At 37.6% G+C, this 23,519-nt stretch overlaps 3 protein-coding genes across 3 annotated transcripts; all 3 read right to left on the bottom strand.

The window, feature by feature from the left end:
* Window positions 1–795: 795 nt before the first annotated feature.
* LOC131023226 (uncharacterized) lies at window positions 796–1,418 on the bottom strand. Its single transcript, XM_057952767.1, has 2 exons — window positions 1,273–1,418; window positions 796–1,177 (listed from the first exon to the last, which is right to left on the bottom strand). The coding sequence occupies exons 1-2, from the start codon at window positions 1,416–1,418 to the stop codon at window positions 796–798; spliced, it is 528 nt and encodes a 175-aa protein (XP_057808750.1).
* A 12-nt stretch (window positions 1,419–1,430) lies between these two features.
* LOC131023224 (uncharacterized) lies at window positions 1,431–3,317 on the bottom strand. Its single transcript, XM_057952766.1, has one exon. It carries the CDS (start codon window positions 3,315–3,317, stop codon window positions 1,431–1,433), a length of 1,887 nt encoding a protein of 628 aa, XP_057808749.1.
* Window positions 3,318–10,983: 7,666 nt separating this feature from the next.
* LOC131019552 (plastid division protein CDP1, chloroplastic) lies at window positions 10,984–16,760 on the bottom strand. The gene is made up of 12 exons (XM_057948118.1): window positions 16,185–16,760; window positions 15,476–15,589; window positions 15,174–15,311; window positions 14,871–14,975; window positions 14,655–14,777; window positions 14,145–14,513; window positions 13,828–13,923; window positions 13,608–13,727; window positions 12,978–13,043; window positions 12,114–12,884; window positions 11,823–12,013; window positions 10,984–11,386 (listed from the first exon to the last, which is right to left on the bottom strand). The coding sequence occupies exons 1-12, from the start codon at window positions 16,485–16,487 to the stop codon at window positions 11,302–11,304; spliced, it is 2,481 nt and encodes an 826-aa protein (XP_057804101.1). The 5' UTR covers window positions 16,488–16,760; the 3' UTR covers window positions 10,984–11,301.
* Between the last annotated feature and the right edge of the window lie 6,759 nt (window positions 16,761–23,519).

Raw genomic sequence — 23,519 nt, 5'->3', positions numbered from 1 at the left:
CCTTAATTCACAATTAAAAAACTAATTACTTGTGAATTGAAGCTTTGTAAGTGGAATTCACAACCAACGGCTATTGTCGGTTGTGAATACAAGTCTTAAAGCAAGAATTCACAACAAACAATATTTCTTGTTGTAAATTCATGCTTTAAAATTTGAATTGACAACCAAAACTAGCCGTTGGTTCTCAATAGGATATTTAAATATTCAATTCACAACTACAAGAATTATGGGTTGTGAATGCATACTCTTCGGCATGAATTCACAACCACTAATCATAACAGTTGTGAATTCACAACCAATGAATATTGTTGGTTGTGACTTGAAGTATTATATCTTAAATTCACAACAAACAATAACAAGTCAGTTGTGAATTCAAACGTCGACATTCAACACAGAACCAAAACAGTACAGATGGGTTGTCAATGCATACTCTTCAACATGAATTCACAACCACTAATCATAACAGTTGTGAATTCACGACCAACGAATATTGTTTGTTTGGAATTCAAGTATTATATCTTAAATTCACAACCAACAATAAGAGGTCAGTTGTGAATTCAAACTTCAACATTCAACTTAGAGCCAAAACAGTCCAGAATAACATAACAGTAAATATAACAATTCACAACCAAGTTTGTTCAGAATTCAATCACAATAACAGTAAACATACGACCTAACTGATCAGAATTAAATCAAAATAACAACGAAAATAACAATTCACAACCACAACCAATCACAATCCAAAAAACAAAAAGCAACAAAAAAAAATCATGAAATCACAATCAAGCACTTGCATTAAATGACGGACACAGTCTCTTGGCAAATACTGCAATGCTTAGCACGACGAGGACGATCAACTTCTTGCTCATCACTTTCTATGGGAATTGGAATTTCTTCTTTACACTTTGACTTGTAATGACCTGTTTTGTGGCATCTTGAACAAACACTAACATGTGACTTTGTAGAAGATTCCATTGCTGAAGGAATTCTAGAAGCCTGTGGACGCCCTGATTGACTAGGATTCTGTGGTACACGAACAACCCTTGAACTCACATCCGCAGGAACATCCCACTCATCTTGATGTGGGATAGGATTAACATCAATAGAATACATCTCACGTAACGTCTGCATTGTATAGTAGCTAGACACAAAAGCAATGCAAGATTGCTTTGACTTGCTACAAAATCACAACATATTCAAATTTAATAAAATATATACAATACAAAAAAAAGCAAAAACATCAAAAATAAAGACAAACATATAAAAACTTACAATATAGCAGCAGCAGCATGAGGGCAAGGGATCAAGTCAAGATCAAACTCATGACAAGAACAACTCCTAGCACGAAGATCAACAACATAGTTTCGATCACTAGAAGAAACTGGGAATTTGAATGCATTAATTGCATTAACCTCCATTGTCCGACCTTTCTAAACTGAGATGTCTAGTTTCAATGCAGCCCACTCTGTAAGTGGATGAGTTCTTGCCAAAGCCTTGCTACGCCTTTCTGCAAACCAATGACATATCAATGTTCTCACAAACTCTAGCAAGGTGCATACGGGCAATCTCCTATCCCATCGAAGCCTACCATTGAATACCTCGGCACAATTAGACGTCATGAAGTTATATCTACGAACTCTACACTGACTACATGCCCATCTAGAAGGCTGAATATCCATCAACTTCCTATATGCACCTTTGTCACGAACCAAGGCCAATTGCCCAGAATGCAAATCATATTGCTCCCTCTTGTAGCTATTTGCAGCTCTCTGAAACATAGCTACAACATTTGCACCATATCTTGCAAGGTTCTTCTGCAAATGATACGTGCAAAGACCATGAGGAACTCCAGGAAACACAGCTTCAACAGCATTCTTTATGCTGATATGCTGATCTGAAACAAATAACATGTTCTCTAAAACACCAAAAGCACGTTTCAACCGTGTAAGAAACCATAACCATGAACTGTCATTCTCCTTATCACCCAATCCAACAGCTAATGGGAAAACCTGTTCATTTCCATCCTTTGTCACAGTAACAAACATCACACCCTTATACTTTCCTTTTAAATGGGTAGCATCAATAACAACAACAGGACGCCCAGATGATAAAAAACCACGAATACAAGCACCAAGAGCCATAAAGCAATACTTAAAGACATCATCTCCATTAGTCTCCAAATCAATAATCGAGTCCGGGTTGCAATGCTGCACCATATGAAGATAAGAGGGGATCAACTGAAAAGACTTATCAGGATCGCCATAAATAAGCTTGATGGCGTGATTCCTCCCAGCATAAGCAGCTGAATAGTCAACATGAAATCCATACTCTCGCTGTAATTGAGCTGCCATCTCCTTAGGCTTCAAAACTGCACCATTGTGCATCAATGTTGGTGCAAAAAAAGCACCAATAATCTTTGAAGAAACCGTACGTGGACCATGGTGGCGAAAATCCATCTGACAAGTGTGGGGTGCAATCCACTTGATCACCCTCCAAACTGTACTTGAAGCAGTCGCACGCATCAAAAATTGGCACTCGTCTGGATACTTGCAGTTAGCATTAAATCTGCTAGTGGATGACCTACTAACAACAAATTCAACTCGATTCTTCAAGTGGTACAGACCCAATGCAGTAATCATACTATCTTTGTCCATATAGGTAGATCCAACAGCTAAAGAATCTCGAGAATATAACTCAACATCAATAGCTCCATCGACAGGCAACGAAGCTTGATACATTGCACCTGGAATAATCCATTGTCGCATACTGCTAGTATCAACATTAATGCTCTGATCATCCAAACCATCATTAACAAAAGAAGAAGATGGCAAAGGTGGAACTATATGTCGACTTCTAACAACAGTGGGAACATCTTGCTGTAAATCATCATCCAAGTCATCAAGACTATCCTGATCATCAGAAACCTCATCACCATCATCTAAGTAAAAATCAATATCGTCAATGTTTTCATACAGATTATCATTAACAAAGCCATCTCCAACAACAGGTCCAGCCAACAAACGAGGTGAAACAGTCACAAACACTTTGGGAACCTCAGAAGTATCAATAACATACTGCAAATCCAAATCATTCATAACATTCATTACAATGTTATCTCCATCAGGTGCCACAACAACAGAACTTAATAGATAACACATAGAGCTCATATCAACTGCAACTAGCAAATGAATATGACTAATCAAGCTCGAATACTTCAATCCATCAGGAGGAATTAAGTGAAACCTTCTTTGTCCACCAAGATACTTGTCATTCACCAATTCACCACCATAATGTATAATAATCTCAGGTCGACTCATCTGTATAATAAAATATAATTAATAAAAAAACTGTAAATTAAAACATAAAATCCGCAAATTACCAATTGAAACAGGGAATTCACAACCAAAGACACTAATTCACAGCCGAAGACAATAATTCACAACAAAATACATCAAATTGTTGTCAATTCACAACCAGCACAACAAACCCTAGTCGTGACACTAATTCACGACTAAGACACTAAGACACTAATTCACAACAGATCTAAAACTATAATTCAGAACTGACACACAAAATTCACAACTAAAATTAATATGGTTGTGAATTATAGATTTATACCTACAATTCACAACCAGCACAACAAACCCTAGTTTCCAGTTCATGTAAACAAATCTAAGGCACAAATCAGTTGTGAATTTAAATAACTAGTCGTGAATTCAACGAATTAGTTGAGAATTGAAGAACATTCATAACAACTACAGAAACAAAAGCTCTAACCTTTAACCTACAAACTCCAGGGTGATAAAATCGACAGCAATGAACCTCGCAAACACACCTTCAACCGCCGGCGAACCACGACAAACTATGAAAAACAACAAAACAACAACAAAATTAAAGATTGAAGATTATCGAACAAAAAAAAATTGAATATATAAAATCACGCAGATCAACCACAAATTCACGCACATCAACGACAAATTCGGCGAAGCAACGGAGATGACAATTGGAGCGCCGCACGATGCCGGAAGACGATGAAGATTTGCAGCTGGATGCTTGAAGATTTGAAGGATTGAAGGAGAAAAGAAGAAGAATTCACGCTGCACACTTCGGACATTTCACGCAAATGCCAGAATTCACTATTTATACAAGGGCATTTCGGACATTTCACGCAAAAACTGGCTAAAATTTTAAATTTTAATCCTATAGGCTAAATTTTAAGTTTACAATATGAAATAGGCTAGATTCATATATTCACACATATAAATATATGTTTGTACCTATTATTAAAGAACTTTGTTATATAAAAGTTGATTTGCTAGTTATATTCACTCATATATAAGGATAATCGTGATATTTAAAACTATATAATCTATGAAAATATTGTTCATTATTATTATTACTATTATTATTATACTTGTCTTTAATAGAAAATGTATGAAATGGCCAATTTTTTTTTATTTTTTTTTTTTTGTTATTTAGATTATGCTTGTCTTTTAATAAAAAAATGCCTAAAATATACGAAATGTTCAAAAAAAATTGTCATGTATTGAAACTAATTTGTAATATATTGAAATTATATAATCTATGAAATTATTACTATTATGCTCGTATTTTAGTAAAAAAATGCCTTAAATATACAAGATGCCCAAAAAAAATTCTCATCGAACCCCGTACAAATTCAGCCCCCCGAACTTAACTCCTGGCTCCGTCCCTGATGGAAAGAGTATATAAGTCAGGAGTTTCTATAAACATTGTTGAGAACTTAATGAAATATCCTAGCCCTTATTTTGATGATACCAAAATGCTTAGGTTTTTCTTGTAATAGACTAGAACCTTTCGAACTCAAGTGTTGGAGTTCACCTTCTAGTTTAGCTAGTGTTCTGAAGACTGAAGACTGGATGAATGAAGAATGAAGAACGAAGGACCAAAGACTGAAGACTGAAGAACTCGACTATTGTTCGCGATTAAAGGTAGAGTCAAATACTGATATTTGACTAAACGAGTTTCTCATCTGAAGAATCAGTTATGACTGATTTATTAATGCAGACCACATGGATTCAGCAGACTGATACTAAAGTTAAGTATCAGTTAATATTTTTCCTTGAACTGATACTCTAGAAGTTTAAAGGAAGTCACGCACTCCAAAGTACAACCGCATTAAATGCAGAGATTTTAAGGATCGTCATTTCTCTGCAGAGCATTCTTTTTTGGTGATTAACTTTTCAGAGACGTTTTACCTCCTGTACCTGAATAGCCGTTTCTCACCAAACAAGGAACCTCGAAGATTGAAGCCACAGCCAAGTTTGAATTTCTCTCCAACGGATGAATTCTTGAAGACCATCTCCGCCAACAGATCTATTTAAGACGTACCTCTCCTATAAATAGAGCTCGAGGAACACTTCAATCTTCACCGACTCAAATACACAAGCTGAAACGCTGCCGAAATCGCCACTCAGCCAATCAAAGCCTTCCAAAGTATGAATCGAAGAAGAGAATCCTAAGGCCAAAATCAGTCTACTACTGATTACATATATTCTCTTAGAACATTAGGCAAATATTGTTTATCCAAAGCCTAAGTTACCGATTACAGAGAATCTGTTATTTGTGATCTTGTTGGCAATTTTTGAACCTCCTTTCAACTGACCGAAAAGAGAGTTTGAGCCGAGATGAGTTCAGACCAGTGTTCTAACTCCAAGAGATCTTAGCAGTCGCAAAGAAGACATTGTTGTGTCTTAGCGAGCTAAGAGTGTTTGAGAAATCCAACCCAATGTGTTGGTACTGAAAATTTGATTTTCAGTTGTAAGGTTTGTTGCGCACCCGTAAGCACAAGCCCAGAGTGTTTGTCAGTGTGATCAACTGACCGTGGACGTAGGAATTGGATTCCGAACCACGTAAAAATTCATTTGTCGTTTATTGCTTTCAGTTCTTACTTTCTTATCTGTGCACAAACTCTTTGTTAACTGAAACTGATTAACTACAAAGTGAAACTAAAATCTTGACAACGTGTTAATCACAAAGGCTATTTCAAAAGAAAAGTTTTTTCGCTGCCAGTGTTATAAGTCTAACTGATAAATCTTCGGATAGTCAGTAAGATTCATAACACTCCTCTATTTTATAACTAAGACTGAAGCCTCGCACTTATCAGTTAAAGTCTTGCACTTAACTGATATCTCTTTACTGAAGAGAGATTCAGTATCAGTCTTCAACCTTTGGAATCAAAGTTTTCCTTAACTCTTTTAATAATCAAAAGGTTGTGTTTGTTTTAAAAAAATAGTCTATAGGTGTATTCCCCCCTCCCCATACACCTATTCTAGACCTTCCGGGACCTAACAATTGGTATCAGAGCAGGTTGTTCGCAAGAACAATTTGATTTGATCCGGTTCTACTGAACTAGATCCTATTCAGAAGGGTTGTCAAAAGATTTTGAAGAGTTTCAAAAAATTTATTTCTTCTCTGTGCTAAGTGTTCTTCCTCTGTTTTTCCTTCTGTCTTGCTATGTCTTCTAACCCCTGCAGCTCATCCTCACACTCACACTCTAGAGAGATTAAAGATAAGCAAATCGAGAAATGAAAGGCAATTGCTGAAGAAGGATTTGAGTACTCAAGGTCATCATAAGAATCCACCACTTCAGAACAAGATCTTCTTGAAGTAAAAGAAGTTGATCAAGCTTTAACTGTATACGGTGATCAAAGGAGAATTTTTTAGAATGTTCTTGTGAAGAAACAAAAACTGGAAATGGTCATAGCCAAGACTACCTCAAGAATGAATGAAATCTCCATGATCCCCGCTGAAGATGAAGATGGAGAAGAACTGGCTACTCAGTACGCCAGACTGGAAGACTTGATGCAGACAAATCAGATTGAGAGAGACCAACTCATTCATCTTCTCAGAGACGTAGATGCAAATCTCATTCGGACGAGAAGAGATCTTGATGAGGTTCTGATCAAAGTGTCAAATGTAAAAGTCAAGAAAGATCAATGGGTTGAATTCGACATGAAGGAAGACAAAGTAAAGCTCTTCCCATCCATCTCACGAGAAGATTTTCTCAGAAAGAAACGGATTGAAGACGACAAGGGAAAGAGAATTCTGACTGCACATTCCTCACTAACAATCGAGCATCAAGAGATCACGACTCACACTGATGATCCTTCATCACTAGAAAGAAGATCAGTCATCTATCGTGAAGCAGACTTATCCTCACGATTGATGGAACTGACTCTCAAATTCGTCTTCGCTTCCACATCAATCGAGGATAGTAAAGAGGGAAGCAGCAGCCAAGACAACGGCGACAATGAAAATGGAGAAATAAAGAAAGAGAACGAAGATGAGATTAAAAATGAAGAATCAGAAGAGCTCCAATGTCAGATGATCAGTCAACAAACTGAAGGTACAATTGAAGTTACCGCAAAAGGTATCAGTCAAGGGGGAACTTCATCAACTGAAGATTCATGACTGACGCCATCAGTCGACGACGACAAAAAGAACTTAACCACATCTCAACCATCTTCTGGAATCAACTGATTAAAATAATCAGTTGGCTAGTAAGCCTCTTTGTCATTCCTGAGAAATGTTGACTGAAACACTTTGCCATTTTAATAGGATTGTCTTAAGTTATCTGCTTTATGCTTATGCTGTACTTATTTGCCTTAATGAAAATCTTTTTAGATTTTATTTCAAAGCAGTTAACTCCACGATCTCATGATCCCGCCCTTTTTACTAACAAAGCGGAATTCATGACACGTGTTGATTTTCTATTTGTCCGGATTCCAAAAGATCGTTGAAACTGCCTAGGACACGATTTTCCATATTTTCTTAAAATCGATTCATTTTCTGCAAGGATACGCTCAATTCCTCTGCTTCTAACTTTTCATAACTCACAGCAGAAGTTATCCTTCAACTCTCTCTCCCTGATTAACCATTGAACTCCACAGTTCATCTACTGTGAGAGAAAGTTCTGAGTTTCTGCAGAAAAATTTTAAAAGTCACTTCATCATGGCGAAAACATCCAAGCCAGTGGATCAGAAATTCGTTTGCTATGAATCCTCAATCTCTACCGAAGCACTGTTGAATCTTGCCGAACACGACAAGATTAACGAGATTCTCAGTCGACATGGCTGGCTAAACTTCATACATTCAGTGCCAACCTTCCTACTCGGAGATCAGACCATCAAAGAGTTCTACGACTCCATTGCTCTGAATGAAGCCACTGGAGAATGCACCGCAGAAATCAATATCTTCACTGATGCAGATTTCTCATCCTCAAAGAAACATATCATAAATGTCTCTCAAGTGGTAAGGAAAATATTTCATCTCCCTTCCGATGGCTCTACCCCAACATTCTCCGACAAAGAAGTAGACAAACTCATGACAAATGCACTGAAAGAAGAAACTTCAAGCTCAAGAGATGGAGATAACTAATCTCAAGTCCAAGTTTGCCTTCCTTGAGTCAGCAGTAATAAGTCTTCAGCATCAGAGTAGATATCAAGCAAAAGATGCAGCTGCAAATGAACCTCAAGGTCGTCAGGAGGAAAGCGGAATGAAGAAAGGAAATGAAAAGAAAGAGACTGAGACTGAAAAGAAGAGTGAAGAAACAACTGAAAAGAATTCTGAAGAAAGGTCTACCAAATGACCTCGCACTGACTAATCCAGGTGGTATGGTAAGATGAAGAGAAAAGTGTGTTTTGTTTGCTGAACTTGTTTGGTAAGATAGATGAAAGGAGATAGTTTTGTCGTTTTGACTAATTAGTATTTTCGCGTGTTTTCAATCGTGTTTTTAACTTATTTTGTTCTGTAACTAATGACTTATCAGTTATTGTTTCCCTCTTGAATGAATTGAAATTCTTTGTCAAAAGACAAACTCTCATTGTCTCTATCATGTTTAATGTTTGCTCCTGTTACCTTGCTGTGATAGTCATGAAAAATATAAGATTATATCTTTGAGGGGGAACTAAACTCATCTGTTCAATTGATGACGAGGAATTGACTGACTACGATGATCAGTCGATTAGTGAGTAACTCAAATTTATACATTAAACAAGAGTTTATCAGTTAAATCAGTTATTAACATTTATGTTTAAAAATTCTTTTGTCTAACTGATGAGAAATGTTTGAAGCCTTAACTGATTGTTGGGAACTAAGATTGAAACATTCTTGCTGGACAAGTCTTTTAAATTGGGTTTAAAAATGCTTTAATTTGTCCCGCCTTTAGTAAAATTTATTCAGTTCATTCATTTCTAAAGTTTAAACAAAATACTCTATATCGCATAAATCTCTTATTTTAAGGAATTTCACTGACGGGCATTTAATGCGGATCTCAAATTTCATTAAATACACATTGGCGCGCGGATTTCAAACTGTCGGTGTCTTTTCAAAGTCCTAAGTAATTGTTCATCTCCCACGATCACACATCATCATTTGTCTATCTCTCATCCACGCCTGATCATTTTCTCTTCTCTCTCTTACATGTAAACTAATCATTCATTCCACAACAATCCATTGTGAGAATTTCTGCTCAAATCTTTTGTTCTTTCAGAATCACAGATATGGCGAAATCATATTCAAAGAAAACAATAGATTACAGCAACAAGGAAGTGCGATATGAACATTCATTGGATGTACCCTCCTTCCAATCAAAACCAGGGTACATAGAGGCCAAAGAAATTATGTCAAGGCACCAATGGCTTTCCTTAGTCATCAAAGAAGCACCATACCTTCTGACTTCTCCGATCAAACAGTTCTACCAAGAACTGCACTATAACGACTCTGATGAACTTTTCACCAAAGTTCATGTCTTTGCCTCTTCGGACTTCGAAGTGCAAGAAGAAGTACCAATCAATGTCTCCAAAGTTGTTCGTAAACTGTTCGCCTTATCGAACAGTGGTCCTAAACCCTCCTCTTTCACTAATGAGGAAGCGAAGTAATACTAGAATCTTATTGAGACATATAATCAATCATATAACAACTTATTTTAATAAATTCAAATGAATTCGGGAAGCAAGAGGGTATTACTATGCGAGTTTTAGATAAGAAAGATTAGTTAATGAATATGTATACTATGTATTATTAATGCTTACTCTGTAATGCTTGAGTTTTATTGAGACATATAATAAAATATTGTAACAATTAATGCTGAATTAATTAGTCTATCTTATAGATCTAAATGGGTTTGAGAAATTAGCGGATATTATTATACGGGTGGTTTTGGATGAGCATGTGTACCAAACTCATTTCTTAAACAGATATGAACATTAATCGACATGTCTACACTTTATTTTTTATTTTTTTCTTATTTTTTTATTTATTATTAATATTTAATTTATGACGATCAAGTTATTATTGTGACGAATATCCAATTATTATTAAAAAAAATTGTAAATTCAAATGTGTTTGGTTAGTCAATGCGCGTTTAAGACTAGAGCGAGTAATAAAATTATTTTTTTGATTATCTTTGGAACAAATACGAATATATAAATTTTAGACAAATCTGGGTGGCTGAATAATATCAATCTTATCATTTTAATTCATAGTCATGCTCGAACATTATTAATTAACTAGTGTGTTTGAATTTTTGGATCTTTTTATTCAATTATTCTATTTGGGAAAATCTGGATACGAATAAGAAATTAAAAAAAAATATTTATATTTATAATAAAGGTTAAGAATGTTGATATCGATACAGACGAAAGGGCATATTTCGTAAACATAGAAATAATTAAATTATCCTAATTGAAAAGAGAGTGAAAATAATATTGAAAACTAAGATAATTCAATAAGGGGACTTATAAATTATCAAATAGAATTTGCAATAATTGATCAATTAAAACTACAGATAAAAATAAAAAGTAAAACCTACATAAGCAAGATTATTGATCAATTTCGCATATGTATGAACCTGGATTTATTTCGTAAATGATTCATCAAATTTGGTTTATGTACCATTCCTTCTTTTCCTAATTTGATCCGTTTCCCTTATAAATAGGTCTCTGTAGCAAATAATGGCCCAATTTACCAAATAAATAGATAATGGAATTAGATACAATTTCAAGCCCGGCCACAAACCTCAAACTCCTATAATAACTAGCTGCTTCTGGTTAAGACTGATGGCAATGTAAGAACAAATAAATGGAATACCCTAACTAGCTCTGCTAAATTCACAAGCTTTATAGGAAGGAGGGGAGCACAATGCCGATGACAATGTCGATGCTCCTCAGTTTTCCGTCAAATTCAGAGTCAGCTTTGGCGTGGATGAGGAGCATCTGTTGATGAGAACTACACACGGCAGCAGTCAGCTCCGACCAAAGTTCATGACGGAGTTAGAATATCACCTTCATAGAACCTCCATGATCCATTGTCTTGCCGCTTCAGGAGATAACGGATCTTATAAGGGCTGCACCAGATAAGTCTGATATTACGAAATGCTAAGGTGCACAAGGAAACAGAATAAATGCTCTACTTTGTTCGATCACAATCACAATCATGGAAATCATTTGTGATGGTAAAGCAAAACATGCTTTCTATGGTAAGCATTTCATAATTCATAGTCGCTGTTACCTAAAATTAGACTCAAAAAAACCACACATAAACAGATAGTTGAAAGAATGTGAACTTATGCAGAAAGATATCAGGTCACTCTCCCGAATTAGACATTAATGCTGAAGATTTTCTACCAAGTTATGACCTGATCAGACATTAATAGATGGCTGTACATATCCATACGTAATGTAGCTCATACGAAACAAAGGAAGACAAGCACCACTAGGTTTCCTCAGTTTTCAGGTAGTAAAAAATACCTGAGATTGAAAAGAATATTAACAAGTTTTTACCTGTAGTAAGTTGGGTTTTTAGGCTGGGACTCATCCACCAGTTCAGCGGCCTCCTCCAAATGTACTTCTATGTCCGCCATCTCCCCACCAACCCCATCTTTCAAAATCTCCGCATGTACAATTTTCAAGTGTAGCAAAACAAATCTCCAATAGCATGCCCTTGCTTCGGCAGTATCAGCCAACACTTGCCACTAGAACAAATCCACTGACCAGAAGTTAGAAAGAAGCATATGACAGAGACTAGATGCGTTGAAATACACTACTTCACTACAATCATGAAATGAAATTCACCTGCTCAAGCATTGGTCCGTCAAGTATTTCACCAAGCCCGCGTATGTTGTGGTTAGGCCCAAGTGCTTCAGCTTTAATTGCTTGCCACTGTTTGACAAGAGCCTCAGCATCATCAACCGGCATTGGAAACCTATATGTTGATGATATCGAAGAAGAGGGAGAAGCTGTTTGCAGGTCTGCAGATTCTGGATGGTCCCTAGACTGCATGGTAACAAGAGAAAAGGCTTTCTGGATTTGTCTCATGATACCATTTTGCTTAGTTTTCGCATGTCTGAAACTAAAATCTGTAGAAGAATTTTTCAGGATAGGAGAGCTTGTAGCAATTCTTTGTTCATACATCCTCCATCTAGATCCATTTCCCAGTCTCAACCGTTGCGACTTTACTAGCTTAAACAGGGCAACCGAGATGCAGCCTAATGCAGCAGCATATACCATCTTACCAATCACATCACCGAAGTCCAACCACATAGTCCACACTCCACCCTGCTTGGAACCTAATGTTCTCTTCAATTGAATTGAGGGTGTGCTAACATTGCTTCCAGCCATGGCCTTGCCCTCTATCAGTGGACTTTGCAGGTTAGGAGGAGTGAGCTGCTTGACAGCTGGCCCAAGATGTCGTGAAGTTTCTGTTAAAGAACCTGACTCTTCATCTCTTCGATCCATTGGAAGAGCAACAGAAAGTGATCTGTGCCTTATGTCGGATAATGCTGGAGAAGATCTTTTGTACTGTCTTTTTCCAGAAGCTCTTTTGTCTCCAATGAAAAAATCAGCCTATTATTGCAACTGGTAATTAGAATTTGAGAGGCAAGAACACTTGCAATTTGCAAACATTATGCAAATTCAGAGATGGAAGAAAGCATTTACCAAGGATGGGGTACAATCGCAAGTATCTGGAAACATGCCAAGAACAGCATCTTTCAACCATGTTTCCTAGAAAGACAAAATGCAAAGCTCTGAGAAGCATCAAAATTACTAGAATCATAAAAATTACAGTAGAACTTCAATCAACAACATGCAAACATACCAAGCTCTATAACTGATTGCAATCTCCGCAGAAATGACAGGAAGAAATTCAAAATCAACATTCATGAATCAACTTGCTTGCAAACAAGGCTGTATAGAAGGGCTCTTAACCTACTTGTGGATATCAATATGATTAATTATAAATTGGATACAGAACAAGCTAAAGTTTTCCGTGTTTCAGAGTTAAGATATAAGGAAAAAGGAAGATTAACGGTGGCAACTATTTGCTAAAGGGTTATCTTGCATAAATTCATCCAACCAAACAACTTATGATTATAAAGAAACAGCACAATCCAATTTTCTTTGAAAAAAAATAACATAAAGATTGTATTCACTAAATTAGAAGCAGGTCATAGATCTGTGGAAAACTAACAATCAGTAGCATGTAAAAATTACAAAACTGATGCTTGTCTTTTGTAATTGTAAGAATGACATATATAGATTAGAAGTTTAAATAACAGAGAAATCTACCAATGGTTTATTGGCACTTGAAACTTCTTTAGTTTCTTTCATTTGCAGTGATTTCTGAGAACTAGGAGCAGAATTCAGTTCGAGCTGTCTTAACCTTTCAATAGCTGTAGCTTCATCACCCTGGAAAATTCAATATCTAAGATTTTCTAACCACTGGTAAAAAAAATGGATAAATTGATAAAATGCAACAATGAAGAAGGAAAGGAGCATAAAGATGTACCTGCCCAAGAAGGAAAGCACAAAAGGCCTCCTCAAATTTCAAGTCAATGCCTTCTGAAGCTATTAAGCACTCACAAATTGACCTTGCTTTGTTAATCTACAAAAAAGGAAAAACAATGGAGAAGTTATAATCACTTGAAAACAACGAAAAATAGACCTCTTCCACGACCCTATATATCCTATAAAGCATGGAATGACCTTACATTCACAAGTAATGTAAGAGTGAGAATGAAGAAAATGTAGAATCAAAGGCATAGAGCATCATCTATTAAGTGGAAGTCAGACATGATTGATATTGTATCAGAAAAAGATAACTACCAGATCTATTTGTTTGCTTGAAACTCCAAGGGCAATATGAGCTAACATAACTACGTAGAAGCTACTGAAATCAATGACAACCCTTTGATTCTGTGCCTCAAGTGACTTTTTGTTCTTTCTGATAATAGCTAAGCTATCCCATGGAACGAGTTCCACTATTTCTGTAGCCAATAGCTTTTTGAGTGCTTGATTCAGAAAACAAGCCCAGTCTTGAACTTGACATGAAGTTTCAACATCCAGGCCTTGTCTCAACAATTCACGCAAAGCTGCAATTGCTCCAATTCTTCGCTCTGCATTTTCAGGCGTATGGGGCATGCCCAAAAGATCCAATGTGCAAGCAGGAGCAAGCTCCTCCAATGATTCTTCTATCTAAAAGCAATAAGACTTGAGTAAATTAAGCAGCAAATTGTCTTTAATAATAGGATTGGTATATTTGTTGTTTGTTTAACCAGGGAAGAACCTTACAAAAGAAAATCCGGGGTCAAAGCCCACAATAAAACTGGTGGTTACCTGAGACAACAACATCATCTTCCCGAGAGATATCTTGCTCCTCAGAAGACACTGAGCACGGGCAAGAGCTTCAAATCCTTGAGATATATTGTTCTTCTCAAATCCAACTTTGGCAATTGCACACTTCAAGAAAGCACCTATAATAAGAAGGTGAAACATAACAAAAGTGCCAGGTAAAAATTGATGCGGTTCTAACCTCTTTCCTTTTTCTCTTACCTCTGCTAGGGCCATAGATAGAAGCAAATCGTGAACAAATGGCTTTGATTCAGGATGCTGCAGAGCTCTTCGCCCAATTTCTAGCACAAGCTTCTCTTCACCGACCTATATTAATCCAATAGAATGACATTAACTCTAGATTATATGGAAGACCTTTCCACACTATATTCTCCTTTTGCAGATATGTAGGGCCAGCAAACAATAGATTATACTGCTGGTATTTTAGCAAGGTTAAAATCACACTTGCTACATTATGTACTGCAGATTGGAAAGATCAATATCTAAGTGAATGACCAGGCTTACCTCCTGAAGAAGGCATAAAGCACCAGGCAACCAAGTCCAGGGAATCTTGAGAGAAGATTTAGGCGGCTGCTTCTCTTTGAAATTTCCAGCATATTCTGGTTCAAAAAGGAGTTTGTCTCTTACATCCATCAAAACATCCTGAGCAAAGAACACAAGTATATGAGCAATACAGAAATCAGGGACAACTTGCTGGGGAAAAGGTAGAGCATAGATGAATAAGTTACTCATCATATTACGTCCACCAGGCATGAGAAGGGAATGAATCAATAGGAAAGAGTGCGTAAAGAACATAGGATCCAGACCCGGCGAGACAAAACAGCATCCTTGGTGTATCCCTCTTCAATCTCTGCATTTTTTAGATGCATCACTGACTTAACAATTTCATCTTTCTCTGCTTGATCATGAACCCCAATAAGCTGAAATCACATATCACCAAAAATCAAGAACTGAGGTAGAGATTAAATCCTTAATTAGTAGTGACGTAAATTATATGTTTCCCTCAAGAAATGAGACCATGTGTTATAATGCAGGCAGTTTCGGAAACTTAGCCGCATAATATGACACATCCTACTGCTCTAAAAAGCTCCCACTAGACCAAAGGACCAGAAATGAGATGGGATAAGCCCGTATCAAGTTGATTCTGATCATTATTTACACAAATATTCTTAAGGTGTTCAGAGCTAAATGAGAAATATCACAAGGACTTTATAATATTGCAATCTGACATTCCTGTGCCCGTAAAACAAGGACGAGCTAATATAATATTTACCGTAAGTGAACTGAAACTATCTATGGCACTCAGTAACTTAGCTCTTGAGGTTAGTTCTAGCCATTTTCAGTCATTTAGTATCGCTTCAAAATTTCACGTGTCCCCTTTTAACTACATTTTCCAGCAAGTATAATTGCCAATTAATCTAAAACAACTGTATAACCCAATCAAGTTACGATCCACAAGAGAAAAAGATTATATAAACGACATTACAAATTTCAACAAAATAAGACTGCATTAACCTGGTAGCAAGTGACGGGGATTTCAATAAGCGGAACCTGATTCGGAGCATTGATACTTTTATTAGGACTATCCTGAACGACACGAAGGTCCGTGGCAGCACACAATCTCCATGAGCGGCCAACCGCCGGATCCCTAGCTCCGCAGCCACTGTGAAAATCACAACCGCTGCATTTCTTCTTCGCGTCGTAGTTCCGCCGCCAAGTTAGAGTATCGCCCGCATTGTAACAGCAGAACTTGTTTCCAGTTTCACTGTAGAAGTATATGTTATTTACACTGGGCACCAACGTGTGAATATTGGCCATAAAATCCTAAATCAGCTGCTCCATGTCGTCTGCATACATTTCTGAAATAGATTCTCAATGTTGAAGAAAAAAAATTCTAGCAAGGGTTTTTGGAGTGGGAATTGATCTGCATTGGCGAATTTGAGGACGGATTATGGAGCCTAACTTGTCTCGATTTTTTGCTAAACGGTCCTTCCTTGCTACATGGAGTATTTCTTTCCTTTTCTTTTATTCCTTTCTATCAAAAAGGAAAACTTCCAAACAAGGAAGGGATGAACTCCGTTAATTGTGTGAAATTGGTCTTGGTGTCCCCAAATTTTCGGATGTTCTAATTTGACCTTAGAAGTTTCTTCTTATTTAATTGAGGTCCATAATTTTAAGAGGCATTGCAGAACTACCCATAGTACTCAATTTTCATCTTCTCTATATTTTATATCCATTCATTTTCTTTAATACTCCCTCCGTTCACTATCAATGTTCCCTTTTCGCCGTTGTAGTACGTCTACAAAAAATGTTCCCATTCCATTTTAAACACTATTCCCAACACAATTTTCTAAAAAAGCCTTACTATTTTAATGTAATTACCCTATTTTACCAGGTTGGCCCACAACTTAAATCACTAACCCAACTTAATTAATTAAGTTGGCTCATTAATCTAAAGCTTTAATCGGCCTTCTAATCTACCCAACCTATCCATTCTTAACATCTACATAACCTTTTTGAACAACACACAAACCCTAGTTGCTTGAATCATTTTTTCTCCTTCACTCATGATGTCTGTCAATAATCTCTCTAAGTCACTGATTGATTCATCCTTGTGACTCAATACATTTCTATGATTCGCAGCCTGAGACTGAATCTATACCGACTTATTCATGGGTGTTGACGGCGACCCACACCGAATCCATACCCATATTTTTGTGGGCCTTGGAGCCGGATACAGTGGTGCCCGAAATGCCTCTCACGACTGAGACGGAATCTCTTCCCACTTATTCACGTCCGTTGACGGCGACCCACACCGATTCCATACAACTATTTTTGTGGGCCTTCGAGCCAAACACGGTGGTGCCGAAAATGCCTCTCACGACCGTAGATCTGGCCATGGATAGCTTCATCGACGATCAAGAATGTCGGTCAAACAACTTTGAATGCTAGAGCAATGAAAAAAGAATAAGATATCTGAAATTGCTTGGGATTTGGTTTCATGGCATCTTGACCCTTATTTAGCATGTGATTGTGTTATATTTTTATTTTTTGACTTTGCTTAGGCCGGTGATGCCTCGGTTTTCTCTTTCTGCGGTGGGCTGATTGTGGATTTGATTTACGGTTTATGACTGGTGATGCCTTTGTTTTCTCTTCCTATGGTGGGCTAATTGTGGAATTGATATACGGTTTATGGCGGTGATGCCTTCGTTTTATCCTTCTGTGGTGGGCTAATTGTATAATTTACATTCCTGGTTTGGAGGTTCTAATATGCAGAGATCGATTGAGTCAATGATGTTTTGCTTGATGATTTATGTTATTTTTGTTACAAAAAAAATTCGAGACTGCAACTTCTCTGTCCTATTTGTAGCAATCACTAGGAATGGAATGCCTATATGTGAAGGTTCTTGAATTCCTATTTGTGGAGGTTCTTGAATTATGTTGTTGGTTATGATTCAGAATCTGTGTTGTCTTTAATTTAGAGCCACCATTAGGTATTTCAGTTCCTGGTTTGGAGGTTTTAATATGCAGAGATTAGGGGTGTAAATTCGGGTACCCGCGAGTACCCTACCCGCGAAATGCGGGTACCCGCGGGACAAAATCATCTGAAACCCCCACCCTCACCCGTCCCGCCTACATGCTGCGGGTACCCGAATACCCGCTGCGGTTGTTTGCCGCTGGTATTTTTTTTTAAAATTTATTTTTTTGTTTTATTTATTTATTTATTTATTTATACCCACAATTTATTTACATATTTATACTGTATTGCATAAGTTAGACGAACTTCCTAGTCGGTCACCCATCTTAGTTGTGCTCTAAGTCAAACACGCTTAACTTTGAAGTTCCTTTCGAATGGTCACCAGTACAGAACACTCGTATTATTGATATATCTAGTACCTATTAATTCATTTAAAGTATACTTCAATATACAATATCATATATTCATAACCTTAGAATATGTTGAGATGATATCCATGAGATGTTGTTAATTACGGATCAGGCTCGTTTTCGTCCTTATTTTTATGTCGTAAAAATATTTATTATTAATTTATTTTTTTATTTTTTTTATCAATCTAGTTTATACACTATACGTATTTTAATTTGATAATTGTAATGTATTTTGAATTTATTTCCATACGTCCTTATTTTTATGTCGAAGAAATATTTATTTATTAATATTTTTTTTATCAATATAGTTTATACCCCTTAAATATTTTAATTTGTTAATTGTAATGTATTTTGAATTTATTTCCATACGTCCTTATTTTTATGTCGAAAAAATATTTATTTATTACTTTGTTACGAAGTAAGTGCAATGTTGTTTGAAAATATGAAATAAATAGTTCAAGAAAACATAAATGTAAAAAGAAGGTGCGAGTGTAATTATGTTCCAAAACATGAATTAAATAGTTCAACCAAATAAAAATACGTAGAAGTGCTGCTCAAGGTAGCTGACCCGACCGCCTCATGAACTCCTCGAATTGAGCCATACGCTGCTCAAGGGCCTCACGTGCTGCTCGTTTGGCCTCAAATGCTGCTTGTTCGGCCTGAAGGCGCTCCTCCAGCGTGGAGATCCGTGTCTCATACAGCTGCTGAGACATCGCGGAAGTGCCTGTGCTGTGAGTAGACTCCCTATTAACCTGGATCCGACCGGCACTTCCAGTGCCGTAGAGCCGGGACCTATCGGGCTGTACGACCTCCAAGTAGATCTCATCCAGCCGGTTCTCTCGTCCAGTCTCAACAACAATGCGACGAATCTCCGCCAATTCAGACATAACAATGCATAATTGTTAGAAAATAAATACATTTCACTATGTATTACTAATATTTGATTAAACTTTAAACGCTTACATCTAGTCTTTCATCCCTCGCTGACAGAAAAGTTCCATCCTCGCGCATGTGGAGGCGGAGGAAGGTGCTATAGTTCTGTGCAGTTGGGGGAGTCCAGTCTCCAAGCTATGTTCATGCATGCATATAAGATAAATAAGTTATTATTTGCGATATTATATATATATATATATATATATTACTTATGAATTTATTTGATAATTACTAACCAGACTCTGCTGTAGAATACGAGTGGACTGAGACCCTCCCACGTGCCTGTTGATCCCTGTACCGGGTCCATCGGGCTCAGACATCCAGTTCGCATGTGCTCGCTGGGAAATGGCCTGAACAGCCTCCTGGTCCCAGTATGCCTGGAGTCCCGTCCAGAATTCGGTAGACATCCAGAGGGGTCTATCCATCAGCAAACATGCATCGATACTAGCCCTGAGCTTCCTCTTGTGGTCGCTCATCATGTCACTGTACCTCTTGCTGGCTTTGTGCTCCCACATCGCCCTTACCTCAGACTCTTCCTCAGGCGACCAAGCAAACTCTTTCTGTTGAAAGAAATAGTTAATTTAATATATAACATTTAACAATAGATCATGATAAATTTATATGTACTATAAATTTAATTATACCCGTAATTTCTCAAAGTACGAATCCTTCATCCCCGGGGGAGTCAACCTCCAAGTGTACCCGCCTGGGTTATCAACCCTTTTAAATGCTTTAGTGCAGGCTTTGGCCAGACTCACTGGCTCCATCAAAGCATTGTGTAAAAGTAATTTAAGGAATTATTTGTTATACGAAAAATAATAATTTAAATTAAAATACTTACCCATTAGGCTGAAGGATTTTAGCCCCAATAGGATCGTTTCTCGGATATCTTAATTCACCATACAACGATTAATTCCTAACATGCTCCTATGAATTTAAGTTCTGCACATTGGAGTTAGAAACACTTACTTGTAAATTGTATGCAAAGGCTGTCAATGACTGAATTGAAAGACTCCAGTTATGACCTTCTGAACTGTATCCCGCTCAACTCCCACCGTTGGATGGACAACGAGCTGTGAGAATTCCCAAGGAGAAAAATCGGCCTTCTCAAGTTGGCACCCCTTTGCTGCTCTCTAAAACCCTAATATTGTGTATATCTTATTCTGAGAACAGACAATTGTATTTATAGACAAAATACAGTCCTAGGGCTTCCATAACTGTGATGGGCGAAATTTAACTCCTACTAGGGCACATGAGACTTTGGGCCAGTCCAGGGACCAGATACAAGGAATAAAGATGGGCCTCTAATGAATTAATTTCTATGATCAGCCCAGATCATAATTAATTCATAAGTATTAATTCATTCCACTAGAGAATCAATACTGACTTACCTCTTTATTGCCGATGATGAGTCGGGGCTTGTATTTAGACTTATTAAATCTTCGTATTTAAAATATCTGACATCCATTAATTAATTAGAGCTCTGACAGCTTAAATTAATTAATCTCTTTGTAATCCTTAAGCAGTATCACTCAAACCTTATTATTGCGTCTGAACTTAATCAACCTGCAGGGTTTAACGCAATAAACCTTATTGAGCTCCTTAAGGGGATGTCATTTTCCTATACCGGATACGGGTACTAATATAGATAACCAAATATCATATATTGACCGCTATCACCCAAGATACAGAGTACTCAAGTTAATATATAACTCTCACCCATAGTAAGTCAAAGTGATACACGAATCAACATATATATTTGAAATCTTATTAATATTAAGATTCTATTAAGTCACCGAGATCTTGATTCTTCACTTATGTCAGATAGAAGAATACATCTCACTGTGATCCTATCAATACGTTATGATGTACCAGTATAGACAAGTAGTCAAGACAAACTCCTTCCATCTATACTGCAGCCTAAACCAACGACTCATCCTAGAGTCATCTCGGCTGTGATCATTTTATATCTCTTAAGGTTATTCCAATTATATGGTCTTCTGTGATCTACAACACACCATATAATCTACTTGTATAGAGACAAAGGACATACATATGCAATCATGAACACAATCAGATAGGAGATTAAATAGTGAACACAGGAATCATTGTATACAAGCATAAAACGTTCTTGCTTTCAGTATACAAATCCAACAATCTCCCACTTATACTAAAGCAAACTTTTAGTATACAATGTGTCTAAATATTAGCTATTACAACACTATCACTTCTCCCACTTATACTGAAAGTTTTCTAAGTGGGTGGCATCAACCGCAATCCCATCCTTCGAGCATGCTTCTCGTAGGCCTTCTGCGGTAAACTCTTTGTGAAAGGATCAGCTAAGTTCTCCAAGGTATTGTTCTTCTCAACCAGCACATCTCCTCTGTGTACGATTTCTCGTATAATGTGGTATTTTCTCTCTATGTGTTTGGTCGCCTTGTGGGTCCTGGGTTCCTTAGAATTTGCCACTGCACCCGAGTTATCACAATAAATTATGATACTCTTAGGCAAATTAGGTACCACTCCTAGATCCAAGAGGTAGTTTCGCAACCATACAGCCTCTTTAGCAGCTTCAGAAGCAGCTACATACTCGGCTTCCATGGTGGAGTCTGCAATGCACTTCTACTTTGCACTCCGCCATGATACGGCTCCACCTCCCAAGGTAAACACATAACCAGAGGTAGATCTCTTCTCATCCTGGTCAGCCTGGAAATCCGAATCGGTATAACCCAAAGGAGTTAGACTGTCTGACTGGTAAACTAGCCTATAGTCTCGAGTCCTTTTCAGGTACTTGAGAATATGCTTTACCGCAGTCCAGTGTCCTGGTCCAGGGTTTGACTGATATCTCGCAACCATGCCAACGACATAGCAAATATCAGGTCTCGTGCAAAGCATCGCATACATGAAGCTACCTACAGCGGAAGCATATGGTACCTTCCTCATTTCCTCAACCTCACTAGGCGTCTTAGGACACATGTCCTTAGACAGAGGAATGCCATGTCTGAAAGGTAGCAACCCTTTCTTGGCAGTTTGCATGCTAAAACGAGTAATCACAATATCAATGTAGGACGCTTGAGATAATCTCAACATCCTTTTCTGGCGATCACGAACAACCTTGATCCCTAGGATGTACGCTGCATCTCCTAAGTCCTTCATTTGAAACTGTTCGGATAACCACTTCTTTATGTCCGATAATAGTGCCACATTGTTGCCAATGAAGAGGATATCATCTACATAAAGTGCAAGGAAAACCACGTCACCATTGGCATCTAAATGGTACACACAACTTTCGTTCTCGCAACGAGTAAATTCATAGGATTTGATGACCTCGTCAAAACGTTTGTTCCATGACCTCGAAGCTTGCTTAAGTCCATAAATGGACTTCTTTAGCTTCCACACAAGATGTTCTTCGCCCTTCTTCACAAACCCTTCGGGTTGCTGCATATAGATGTCCCTTCTTTCTTCAAGGAAACCGTTTAAGAAAGCGGTCTTGACATCCATTTGCCAAACCTCAAGGTTCATGTGGGTTGCTATGGCAAGGAGTATTCGGATGGACTTAAGCATGGCAACCGGCGAAAAGGTTTCATCATAGTCTATACCATGTTCCTGGGTATAGCCTTTCGCCACCAGTCTAGCTTTAAAAGCCGCGACTTCGCCATCCGAATCTCTTTTTCTCTTGTATACCCACCTACTACCTATGGCCAAGAAGCCATCTGGTAATTCAGTTTTCTCGTATACATCCATAGCAGTCATGGATTCTATTTCAGAAACCATGGCGTCGTACCAAGAATCTGCATCTAAATCTTCCATCGCTTGTCTAAAGTTGTCAGGGTCGATATCCTTTTGTTCATTAATAGGGAGAAGATCCAAAGATTCTCCCAAGAACATAAATCGATCGGGTTGGACGATAACCCTCCCACTACGATGAAGCGGTGGTGGTACAGCTGTGACAATGGTTTGTGCAGTGTCCTGTGGTGCATTCACTTGCACACTTGGCTGGGGTGATGGAATCGCCTGTCCATTGACTTC

The sequence above is a fragment of the Salvia miltiorrhiza genome, chromosome 4 (genome assembly GCF_028751815.1).
Source record: "Salvia miltiorrhiza cultivar Shanhuang (shh) chromosome 4, IMPLAD_Smil_shh, whole genome shotgun sequence".
NCBI classification, from domain to species: Eukaryota; Viridiplantae; Streptophyta; class Magnoliopsida; order Lamiales; family Lamiaceae; genus Salvia; species Salvia miltiorrhiza.
This window is presented reverse-complemented; position numbering and strand designations above follow the sequence as displayed.

What these genes read in the sequence shown, in the direction of transcription:
- LOC131023226 (XM_057952767.1), bottom strand. Translation starts at nt 1,418, where the DNA reads ATGGAGGTTAATGCAATTAATGCATTCAAATTCCCAGTTTCTTCTAGT. An exon ending in CATGCTGCTGCTGCTATATT is followed by an intron (nt 1,178 to 1,272) that starts GTAAGTTTTTAT and finishes GTGATTTTGTAG; the next exon opens with CAAGTCAAAGCAATCTTGCA.
- LOC131019552 (XM_057948118.1), bottom strand. Translation starts at nt 16,487, where the DNA reads ATGGCCAATATTCACACGTTGGTGCCCAGTGTAAATAACATATACTTC. An exon ending in GCGATTGTACCCCATCCTTG is followed by an intron (nt 12,885 to 12,977) that starts GTAAATGCTTTC and finishes TTGCAATAATAG; the next exon opens with GCTGATTTTTTCATTGGAGA. An exon ending in AAAAACCCAACTTACTACAG is followed by an intron (nt 11,387 to 11,822) that starts GTAAAAACTTGT and finishes TATCTGGTGCAG; the next exon opens with CCCTTATAAGATCCGTTATC.
- LOC131023224 (XM_057952766.1), bottom strand. Translation starts at nt 3,317, where the DNA reads ATGAGTCGACCTGAGATTATTATACATTATGGTGGTGAATTGGTGAAT.